The sequence below is a fragment of the Callospermophilus lateralis genome, chromosome 2 (assembly GCF_048772815.1).
Source record: "Callospermophilus lateralis isolate mCalLat2 chromosome 2, mCalLat2.hap1, whole genome shotgun sequence".
Lineage (NCBI taxonomy): Eukaryota > Metazoa > Chordata > Mammalia > Rodentia > Sciuridae > Callospermophilus > Callospermophilus lateralis.
This window is the reverse complement of record NC_135306.1, coordinates 159,612,767-159,625,301: the sequence shown is the minus strand read 5'-3', so window position 1 is coordinate 159,625,301 and position 12,535 is coordinate 159,612,767. Positions and strand designations below refer to the sequence as shown.

At 35.9% G+C, this 12,535-nt stretch overlaps 1 protein-coding gene across 3 annotated transcripts in view; it reads left to right on the top strand.

Moving 5' to 3' along the window:
* The window catches only part of Sbf2 (SET binding factor 2), a 417,940-nt gene that overhangs the window by 362,914 nt on the left and 42,491 nt on the right, over positions 1–12,535 (top strand). For all 3 annotated transcript variants that reach the window (XM_076846869.2, XM_076846870.2, XM_076846868.2), the window contains exons 28-29: positions 949–1,086; positions 11,307–11,491. In XM_076846869.2, coding sequence (XP_076702984.1) covers positions 949–1,086; positions 11,307–11,491 — 323 coding nt within the window. The remainder of the gene's footprint in view (positions 1–948; positions 1,087–11,306; positions 11,492–12,535) is intronic.

Here is a 12,535-nt window from a genome sequence, read left to right as displayed (position 1 = left end):
TTTCTGTACAGGTTATAAAGAAAATTCGTGAATAAGTGACTGAGCCAATTTCATTGATTCTGTTTAGCTCCACACAAACCAGGCTCATATTCCCTCCAACTCAAATTTGTTCTCATAGTTGTTTTTAATCTGTGTATATTTTTGCCTCCCCACCCCCCATTTTTAAATTTACTTTATTTTGTATTTATTTATTTTTGCAGAACTAGGGATTGAGCTCAGGGCCTCATAGATGGTAGGCAAGTACTCTACCACTGAGCTACATCCTCAACCCCTTACTTTTTTGAGACAGGGTCTCACTAAGTTGCCCAGGCCGACCTCAAACTTGCAGTCCAGAGTCTCAGCCTCTCGAGTAACTAAGATTACAGGTGTACACCACTATTCCCAGCTTTCCCTTTTAAAAAGACCAGGGAATCTGTTAGTTGCTCTTATCGTCTCTCCATTCTCCTCCACTCTTCCCTTAAGCCCTTGCAACCTCATATACCCTGTTAGACCTGCATGGCAAAGTTGGAATAAAGCTGTGGTATTAGGAAATTTCTGCTTCTGCCCATTCTGGGATGCCAAGGAAATCCACTCTGACCTCTGCTCCCAAAAAAATAGCATGAACAGGATGTTGAAGGAGATTATCAAGGAAATGTTGTTTGTGAATCTTCATTTTGAGTTACTTGGGTAATGAGAAACTACACCAGTGCTTAGAAGGATAGCCCTGTGCTGGTTTTCCATACCTGGGCTCTGTCTGGGAGGATGATGAAGCAATTGAGAAGTAGGTGTGGTGAAACCATAATCATGGGATTAGCCATTTAATTGATTGGGGCTTTAAGTGGGGCTGGTTTCTATATTTGGGTGTGGTAACACAAGACTATGTAGAGAAAGTATAAGCAAATATATGTAGAAGCTTGTTTTATTAACATAGAGACAGTTTATTTTATCCAATATCTTTTCCTTGTATAGCTCCTACCTCCTCTTTAGAATCTTCCAGTAGCATAGAACAAGAAAAGTACTTGCAAGCCTTACTGAATGCAGTTTCTGTCCATCAGAAACTCAGAGGCAACACCCTTACTGTCAGGCCAGCACTTGCCCTGTCTCCAGGTAAGAGTCATTAATACTTTTCTCTTTGATAACTACTTTGAAAGGTCAGATTGTTCCTAGTGTTAGTCTCTTCAATTACTTGCACTGTTCCTTCCACATGACCTCTTAAAAGTTTTACCCTGGAGGGTCTTTTACTTAGAATGCAAGATTATCACTATTAATATTTAGTAAATGGTAGCCATATTTAGAGATTCAGTTATTCCCTTTTTAAAATAGTATAGGAAAGGGAATAGGGAAAATAAAGTCACCCCTTCTTATTCCAGAATCTTCACCCAAACTTTATTATATTATGAGATTGAATGTATAAACTGAACATCAATTCATTAAATGTGTGTTTATTGCAATTATGTATAAGTTTGAAATTCCCAAAATTTCCATAGCCTTTTATGATTTTGCAGTACAGTTTGTTTTCTCTATATTTGGATGAAGGCATTAAGACTTGTACTAATATTCTGTTTCAGTCATCATGTGATGGAACCCCAAAGGGTTCATGTAGAGGTAACCCTAATGTGTTAGACACAGGAGCATGTGACTTGAGAATTTGGTCTCTGGCTTAATCAGCTGTTTGAATTAGCTCAACATAAGCAGAAAGTGGCTTTTCTTGTAAAGTAACACCATGCATGCCTTGCTTCATTTATCATTAAATTCTCTGATTGCACTTGCCAAACCTAATTCCCTGTAATCTTGCAAATGTGCGTTATCTTTGATGAAATAATAACATTGCCTTGTTATCTCTAATAAAGCTTTGGGTACTTAAAAAGTACAATGTTTGGCAGCAATTAGACATGCTACACATAAAGATAAATTTTGTCATTTGAGTAATGTTAACCCAAACGACATGGTTTTTGTTCTTCTTTTTGGCTGACTTTAGGGACTGAAAGGAGGACTTCAAGAATGTCCACTGTGCTTAAGCAGGTAGTGCCAGGACATTTGGATGTAAACCCATCCAATAGCTTTTCTCGAGGAGGTTAGTAAGATTGATTTTATAACTGAGCACTGATACAAGGTTAAAAGCAGAAAACATTTTTCTAGATAGTAGAGTTTTAAAAATCGACTAATTATGGTTCAAATGGTTCTCAATTATCTTCTAAATGAATACTAAGAATTTTTTAAATTTGTTACTGTTAGTATGATGACAAAAGAGTTTAGACTCATGGGATAATATGCATAATCATTGCTGGTGTCTTCATATTGAAGAGTCTGGGAGCATAAGGGGCTGAGGGTGATATGTCTAAATGGGGAATTAGCTCTGGGAATGCTCCAGGCTTACAGGGTAGAGAAGTCAGCTCTCTGTTGCTGTGACAAAATACCTGAGATAAACAACTTTTAAGGAGGGAAGACTTATTTTGGCTCACAGTTTCAGAGGTTTTAGTCCATGGTCACTCAGCCCTGTTGCCTTTGGGGCTGTGGTAAGGCAGAACATCATGGTGGAAGTGCATGGTAGAGGAAACTGCTCACCTCGTGGCAACAGGAAACCAAAAGAAAGGGAATGAGGTCCCTATAGTCCCTTCACGGGCATGCCCCAGTGACCTTACCTTTTTCCATTAGGCTCACTTTCTAAAGTGTCTACCATCTTCCATTAGCACCCCAGGTTGGTAACCAAGCTTTCAAACACCTGGGGGACATTTGAGATCTGTGCCATAACAACTGACCACAGAATTATAAACATATACGGAAAAGTGACACCAGACCCAAAGCTATGCCTCCAAAGAACTCCTGTATTCTGGAATATTAGTTGAGAGGATAAGATACAATGAGATCATGTTTTCTTTTTTTCCCCCTAGGCTATAGCTATTAGCATGAAAAAATAGAAGAAAAAAAAATAGTGGCTCTTTTAAGCTCCAAACAGTGGTTCACTTTGGTCTCTGGAAGCTCACATGAGATTCTTTCACTCTGCAGAGGAAATTCCAGGCCAGTTTTCTTGAATATAAAATCCTCCTGCTTCACAGTGGTGTTATACAATCTTAGACTCTTCCTCTTATTCCCATATAATGCTTAATCTCCTTGAAAACATACTAACTAGATGAACTTGGTTCTGCTTAAAAATCATCAATAATAGGTAACTCATTTTCCCCCAAATAGCCCTTTGCCTATGATAGCAACTCTAGTTAAAAAGTTCTTTCTTATTTGACCTAAATATCTAAATATCTACCACGTAACTTACATATTGACCCTAGGTCTGAACTCTGAAATTAGAAACCAAGTCTAATTGATCACATCAGCTCTTCAGACTTAAAAACTCTTCTCTTGTTTTCTACAAACTTTAAATTATGTAGTCCATTCATCATCCTTATCCATCTGTGGATTATCTACAAAATCAAAACAGAACTCTAAGTGTTCTTGCTACCTAAAGTTACATTAACTATGGGGAGACATAAGATTAACCCAGGTTGGAATTAATAGCACTTGAAATCCCTGTGTCTGCTTTGCATGTGTTATTGTTCTCAGTATACTGGCATTGAGGGTTGCTCTTTGACCCTAAGTTACTATTGCTATACCCACGAAATATCATCTTTGGTGACTACTCCAGACTTTTGGATCCCAACTCTGCCTACTAGCATATTAAATGTTTTTACAAACCCATTCTCATATATAGATTTGACCACTGTTATCATGTGATTTATTGCTTTAAAAAAAAATGTTGACTATGGTTGGGGTTGGGGCTCAAGTGGTAGAGCGCTCACCTAGCACTCATGAGGCACTGGGTTTGATCCTCAGCAACAAACACATAAATATAAAATAAAGATATTATGTCCACCTAAAACTAAAAAATAAATATTAAAAAGAAATTTTGACTAAGGACAAAGGCCTATAGCAAAATAATATAAGTCTCTGGAGAAAAAGGTTGGTCTTTATTGGCTATGAGTCTTTCTACTAAAATTTACCTGGCCCATCCATGTATTTCTAATTCTCTGGTAATCTTTTCCTCCCCCACCTTCTCTTTTTTTCCTCAGTACTAATAATTAATTGGACCCAAGGCCTTGTACATGGCAGGCCAGCACTCACCACTTAGCTATATCCCCAGCTCAGCCTTTTTTTTCTTTTCTTTTCTTTTTTTTTTTTTTTTTTTTTTTTTTTCCTTGAGACAGGGTCTTGCTAAATTGCTGAGCAGAGGAGGCTGGACTTCACACTTGCAATCCTTCTGCTTCAGCCTCCTGAATAGCTGGGATTATAGGCAGGCACTGCCACACCAGACTCTGCTAATCTCTTTAACTGAAGATCTGTTAATCTTTTGAAATATTATCTGCATCACAAAAATTTATGGTTGTTTTGGCATGACTTGAGAGTTCATTAATAATCTATTCTAGATTTGGTTTAGGATAAACATAAACTCTTTATCTTACAAAGTTTACTTTTTTTTTCCCCTTTTGAAAATCATGTACATCTCCTGATAATCATACTAGATACTTTTTTACCTACATCATTAGAACTTTCTGTAATTTCAGGATTTCTGAAGAGCTTTCACCTGTTTTAAGTTTTCTTAGGTCACTGTATTAATTTCCTACAGCTATCATAGCAAAGTACCACAAATTAGGTGACATGTCATTTCACAATTCTGGAGGCTAGAAGTTCAAGATCAAGGTGTCATCGGGTGTTCCTTCTGAGGACAGTGAAAGAGAATCTGTCTCATGCCTATCTCCTAGCTTCTGGACATTTGCAAGCAATATTTGACATTCCTTGGCTTTTAGAAGCATCACCTAAATCTATGTCTTCATTTTCCCAGGGATTTCTCCCTTTGTGTATGTCTCTAAATTTCCCCTTTTTATATGCATACCAGTCATATTGAATTAGGGTCCACCCTACTTCAGTATGACCTCATCTTAATTAATGATATCTGCAGCAGTCGTATTTCCAAATGAGGTCACATTCTGAGGTGCTAGGGATTAGTGCTTTAATATATTTCAATCATAATAGTAATAAATGGCTTTTTTCTTTTTTTAATATTTTTTTAGTTATAGTTGGACACAATACATTTATTTTATTTTATGTGGTGCTGAGGATCAAACCCAGGGCCCCACATGTGCTAGGCAAACATTCTACCACTGAGCCTCAACCCCAGCCCCATAAATGGCTATTTTCTGACCCATTGTTGTAGTTTAAGATAAAACTTCATACTCTCCATCACTATTTTCTCAGCGAATTTGAGCTTAAAATTTAGTAGTTACTTTCTCCTTAGGTTCCTGGTATCTCTGTTGGTTCAAGATTGCAGTTCCCTTATTGCTTCATTTGCTACCTGTATGGGTCGAGTACCTTTTATCCCAAATCCCAAATGCTTGGGACCAGAAGTGCCTCATATTTTGGAGGGTTTTTTAGGTTGTTTTTTGTTGTTTTTGTTGTTTGTTTTTTGTTTCATTTTGGAATATTTGAAAGGACTTTACTGTTTGAGCATCCCTAATCCAAAATCAGAAACTTTCTGAGCATGTCAGCCCTCAAAAATTTTCTAATTTTGAGTTTCAGATTTTCAAATTAGGGATACTCAATCAGTATTTTCAGAAAGGCAAGCTAGTAAATTTTCCATTCATCTTTTGGAAGAATTCCAGTTCTAGCAGATATCTAGTTAGTTGAAGCTCTCCCATGCAACACCCTGCTCTTGTATTTAGCCTTTGTTAAATTTTAACAAGAACATGTTATCTATTCCTGTGTTTGGCTAAGTGGCCTATATACAAATTTTAACTTATTTCTCCTTTTATGTTTTTACCTAAGACTCCTAGGTTTTCTATCTGTTTCAACTACAATATCTTCTTTTTTATATTGGCCTCAGGCTCATGGCTTCCTTCATACAAAAAGATGCCCACTAGTGGTTATATTCTTATCATGAATCCATTCTTTGCTAGTCACAAAGGTACCTAAAAGGCTGTTCTAACTTCTTTGGATTACATCTATTTTATTTGTTTGTGACACATTCTGTGCATGTCTGAGGCTATAGTTATTATTTCTGACACCCTTCCCAAATGTTTTCTGCTGAAAAAATTACCATGAACTTAAGGTATTTCCTTGTCACAATTTTTTTGCTCCTAACCAAGTACTTATCCTTCTGGCATCTTAAGCTTAATGCAAATCTCATCCTTTCCTCCATCTCTTAAGTCTTCACTCCCCAAGCCTCTTAGATCTTCCAGTGTCCCCAGGACTAATCAAAAGAAGTACTGCTGTTTCCTGACAACTTCAACATCCTCTGTGATCCCTAGAGCTGCATTTTCTCTCTTCTGGGTCTGGTTCAAGCAAGGTCTCAAAAGATTCCCTTTTTACATGAACATCACAGATGATCCAGAGCAAGACCAGTTATAGACGCCTCCATGCCCTATAAGCAGTTCATTTCTTTATACCTACCTACAAGTACAGATATCCAAAGAGCTGAATACCACTTCCCCAGAAATTTCAATTTACCCTGTATGGGAAGAGCCTGCTATCTCATAATTCTCCCTCTTAACCTTTTCCTTTTTTCTCTCCTATTTTCACTGTTTTTTTTTTCATTCTGTTCATTATTATATATTCTTAATTCTTTGTTTTCTTCTTATGATATGTATACTGTGTTCCTTTCCTGCTCTGATGAGTCAGAGATTGACTGCCACCTTTTTTCAATTAGGGTGATCCCTTTGCATTCAGCATGCTTGTTGGTGAGCTCATAAGACAGGGGCTTATATCCCTTTTTTTAAAGAGCCACTTAAAAATGAAGATGTTAATTACATCACTTTTCATTTAAAGTTAAAAGAGCTTTTGAATTCCCTGGAGAAAGCATATATACAACTTGGAAATTGCATTCTTGAGTAGAAAAATACCATGAGAAAATTGGTAATGCCTCTTAAATACCAAAATTTAATAGAGAAGTAGCCATGAAGGCAGCTTTTTGATTTTCCATCTTTTTCATCTACATGTATTATTTTATCCTTGAAGTAACCTCCAGGATAGGTATTTCAAGAGGCTGAGAGAGATTAAGTGACTTTGCCAAGGTCACACAGAAAACAACTAGTACTAGAATTAGCTCAGTATTGTACCATTTCTGTGCAGCATTTACTGAATTTATCTTGTGTCATGCACTTGGCTAGGTGTAAGGTTACATTATCCTACCCCTCCCCCACCTCTAACCTAGACATCTCTTTTCCTTCTCTCCTTTGTGTGGTCTAAACAGGGTAGAGAGAAAACAACAGTGCTTAGAGAACACTCCTGCTCTGAACAACAGTGTATTCCCATGAGGGAAAGGAACTGCATTATTTCTTCTTTGAAGCAGTCTCCTCAGCCAGTCCCTACTAGACAGGACCAGGACCACATAATTGCTCAGGTCACAATATGTTAAGAGTTCATTCCAGTTACATTCAAATCAAAACTGCAGCCCCACTATTGTGATATTAAGCAATTTAGGAAACATCTTGATTTCCAGCCCTCATCGTGAAGTGAAGATGATAAATAATAATTAGCTTTAAGGTAGTTACATGAAATAATACATGTAAAACATTTAACATAGTAATTAGCTTATAGTAAATATTAGCTACTGTTATTGCCATTGCCTAATAATCTGCTGAAAGGGGAAGAAATTATACTTTTGCTTTTAAACTGCAATGAGCTTCAGCCAGGCACAGTGGTGCATTCTTATAATCCTACTGGCTCAGGAGGATGAGGCAGGAGGATCACAAGTTTAAAGCCAGCCTCAGCAGTTTAGTGAGACCCTGAGCAATTTAGTAAGACCCTATCTCTAAATAAAATATGAAAAGCGGCTAGGGATGTGAAAACTTCAGTGAGCTTCACTGAAGGCCAAGAACTTTGAAAGTTTTTAACATAACTCACAAATAAAGAAATACATTTTCTATCTATATGGGTACATATTCATTTTATATCACAATTCAGGTGATATTAAGGCACAATGCAAAACGCATATATACTGAAACAAGTTTCATGGAACAATGTTTATCTTTACCTCATGCAGTGCATGTAGTATTTTCAATTATAATGTTTCACTTTAAAAAAGAAAAATACCGATTTGACTTACTACAGTGATTTTATAGGCCACTAAGAGGGAATCCTGCAGTTTGAAAAAAACATTAGTCTAGACCCTTGATTGGTGTTAAATGCTCGGGTCATCTAGGAATCACTTGGAAAATATAAGTATCCCTTATCACCACCAATGCAATACTAATTCCTGCGGTTAAATGACTTCCAGATGGGACTCCAGTTCCCAAAATCTTCTACTGGCCCCGTATCAATACAGGCCATTTTATCATTGCTGATTTTATGCTAAGTGAATAAGCACTTGGCAATTTTTAATTAATGACTCTTTAAGAACATGCTTAGTGTTTTCTGTTCAATACTCCTCTTTTCACTTTTTCAGTGCAAATAATTGAGTTGATATAGTAGAGACTGATAACAGTCCACAATATGTTGATTTGCAAAACAAAGTCATCATCTGCTTTGAGTGCCTATATGTTGGACTCTCAGCATGCATACATGAATAAACATGTTAGGTCCCTGCCTTTGCAAGAACACAATCTTGTAGAATAAAAGAATAAACAGATAATTATAATACAATGTGATCTGAGTTTAAACAGAACTGCTTACAACTCCAGAAAGTCAGGAATGCCTTTCAGAGGAGTTAACCTTGTACCTGAATCTTAAGGGATAATATCAGTTAAAGAAATGGGAGAAATTATAGCAGTCAGAGAGACTAACATAAGAAAGTATGATGTGCTGAGGGACTAGTATCTTGGAATCAGAAACTGCTCAGACTTGACTTCACTGTAATCATGTAGTGTCCCACATTCCAGTAGGAGCACTTTGGCAGAAAGAATAGAAGTCAGCCAGCATGTAGGAGGCCCTGTGCTTTTTCCATGCAGTCCTAGGCCCTTGTTCTGTCTGTCCTGTAGTCATTTCCTTTGTATCATTAGCTAGCACTTCTACAGTCCTTATCTTCTGACTTCCTTTGGTCACTAAAGCCATGTTCTGCTTTCAAAGGAGTGAGATAGAAATGAAAATCACTTTGAATAATATTTCTTTTATCATATTATTATGTCATATTTTATGCAATTTGCATTTTATAGCTTAATAATGCTGCTATTAAAGCTAGTAACACTGAATAAATACAGAACAATTTCCCTTAATTGACTTGAGCCATTTCTTTGCTCAGTTGATGGTAACTGATCACCATTTTTGTTATTACCAGGTAAAGTTTGTGATCTTAACAAAACTTCATGGGGGAAGAAAAACAATATTACTCAAATTACAAAAGTATTATCTCTACTACTGCTGATCATTTTGGTGCCAATAGGAATTTTAAGAGAAGTCATTACTTCAGTCACCACAAGCTGTCTTATTAGTAGTATTAGTCATTGTCACAGGATCATGAATTCTTGCTGCTTATAACTATATTTATTTATGGAAAATAAACATAATTTGTACATGAAAAGAACAGAAGAAAGATAATGTGGCAATGTTTAATGCTTTGCTGCAAAAACATGATCTTAGTTAACCCAAATGGTTGCTAGAGTTTTCCTGGTATGATGACATTTCTCAAAGAATACATCACACAGCATTTGCCAATCAATCTCCTTCAAAACTAGGGCCAATGTATCCCCTACGTTTACATACACATTTCAAATTCCTTAATTTTATTACATAAGCTTGTTTCTGACTGAATGACAATCTTCAAAAGCTTAATCCATTTGGTATAATTTTTTAGTGGCACTCTCTGCTGTGCTGTCCATTTCATTGCGCTTACAGCATTTATAAACAGGTGCTGAAATTTCATTTAACAGGCACTCAATTCATCTTTTTGGTGACTATGCAGCTTTTTGTTAATTAAATCGTCTAATTTAATCGTATTTACATTTTTCCCATTTGTTAACTTAATCTTAAAAATTACATAGACTGTTCTTCCCTTACTCAACCTGCTGTCATGCTTGCTGCTGTATACATTTCATTTCTCCTCTGACTTTAATCTTACCAACCAGTGCATGGGTACAGAGATAATTGTTTACTCAGTCAGATTCCAAATCTTCAGCTAAGGGAAGAGTCCATAATCAAGGTACTGTATTATGTGTCCTAATGTGTCACGCTTTCAAGTCATCTTCATATGAAAGTATGTCACAAGTGACTTTTTCACGTTTGTCAAATTATATCCTTTATTCTCATTCACATTCTGAATTTGTGATTCCATTTACATAAAAACATACTTGCTATAATATGAAAGAAAAGCTTAAAGATTATATATAAAGATACATTCATATTAAGGACTCCTGACCCCATAAATACTGATAGCAAAACAGATGTGACATTATCATGGTGATTTCTAGTCACCTAGAAATACAGTTTGATTTGTCATTGAGAAAAGATTAAAGGTTCTCAAACAGTCTTTCCAGACCTGGAGAAGAAACCCCACTTTTAGAGATGTCCTCCACCTGTGACTTGTCACTGGGATGAACTCAGTGCATGCTACAGGCATTTATGAGGGGCTCTGTTGTTTTGAAGGTTTGGCAGTTCTTGTCAGAATGGAGCATTAGCCTGTGTGTTTGGATATTCAGTGTTTATGGTTTCTCTTATATAGAGAGAACCTTGATTTTTCTAATTAATATAAGGTCAATTTTTATCATGAAACTCTTGTAGCTATTTAACTTGGCCTTTCTCTTAGAAGACATCTACTTCCTAAGATTCAATGAAATGCATATTATTGAATGTACAACATTATTTTTCACACACTGAAAAACCTACAGTATAATCTATACTTATTTAAAGTTACATTATTTAGACATGGTATACAAATGTGAGTTCTAAATCCAGCCTTTAATTTTAGATTTAGTAAGTTTCTAGTTTACATATTAACCCAGATTTCTTATTAAGTAAACAGACAGTAGAATGTTCCTTCCCTCTTTCATGAGCCCTGAGATGTTGAGTTCCTCAGTGTTTTCCCTTCTAGGCTTCATTATTGCCTCCTGTCTGCATTTTGTTTCCAGTGTCAGTGCACTCTTTCTACTTGTGATTTTAATGTTATTTAAAAATACTGAATTTATATCAGCATATAAAAATAGGATGTGACTACTTAAGTCCTTCTGAGTCTAAAATAAATGTTATTTTGAATAATGCTAATTTTGCAAAAATAAATGCCAAATGACCATTGTAATTCATGAATAACTCACTATTACCTCTAAAACTGTGGCTCTGAAGCATGCATCTGTTTCTTTACTCAATGGCATTCCCACATTAGATTATCTCATTCAATTCTTTTGACTTTTGTGAAGGTGTATGGGCAAGTCTTCGCTCCAGCACTCGTTTGATCAGCTCTCCAACATCCTTCATTGATGTTGGGGCCCGGCTGGCAGGCAAGGATCATTCAGCCTCCTTCAGTAACAGCACCTACCTACAAAACCAGCTATTGAAACGCCAAGCAGCCCTTTATATATTTGGTGAAAAGTCACAACTAAGGGTAAAATTTTTTTTTCTCACTTAGAAAATTTATGGATATACTAAGGCAGTTTATAAAACTTGTCACAAGCCAACTTTTTTGGAAAAAAATTTTATAGTATGATTTCTAATCTGTAGTTAATAATCTCAAAAAATAATTCTCTTTTTATGTTTATATATATATATATATATATATATACACACACACACACACACACACACACACACATATCTATACATTTGTATGTATATAGATATATATGTGCTTATTTATTGGCCATGTAAATAAATATGTATTCATAATATCTAAAAAATCAACCTATATATCAGGAAATATTAGGAAGCATTCATTCAAAACAGAAATAAGGCTTATTCAGGCTATATTTTCCATTATCTTGAGTCAGTTTCCACAGGAATCAGTGTCTGTGGCAGAACAGATGTTTTATTATTATAAACCTATCAATACAGAAAACTACAGAAAGACAGAGAGAATGGGCTGGGGTTGTGGCTCAGAGGTAGAGCGCTTGCCTAGTATGTGTAAGGCCCTGGATTTGATCCTCAGAACCACATAAAAAATATAATAAAATATATGGTGTCCACCTATAACTAAAAAATAAATTAAAAAAAAAAAAGCAGAGAGAAGGGTAGAAGGAGGAAGACTATTCCACTGCACATGAAGACAAGGGAAGGCCAAGGCTAGGTTTTCTAAGTAATTTTTTCAAACTTTTTGAGGTCATATTTATAGAAACACAAATCTTAAGATATGTCAGAAAATTCAAAATATTAGATGCTAATTGGTTTCATTCTTTTGGGAAGGGGTGAGCACTTGGGATTGAACCCAGGGCCTCACGTGTGCTAAGAAGCACTCTGCCACTGGCTATATGTCGCAGACCCATATTCTTACTATTTTTCTGCTAAAGAGTTTCACTATGCTGCAATCTCAAAGTAAAGATAGTCTACCTCTAAAAGCAATAGGAATTCTTCAAGTTTAATGTTTCCAAGGGTAAATTATTAGAAAATAAATTTTATCTTATTGACAAGTGATAGGAAATGAAAGTATTTGTTT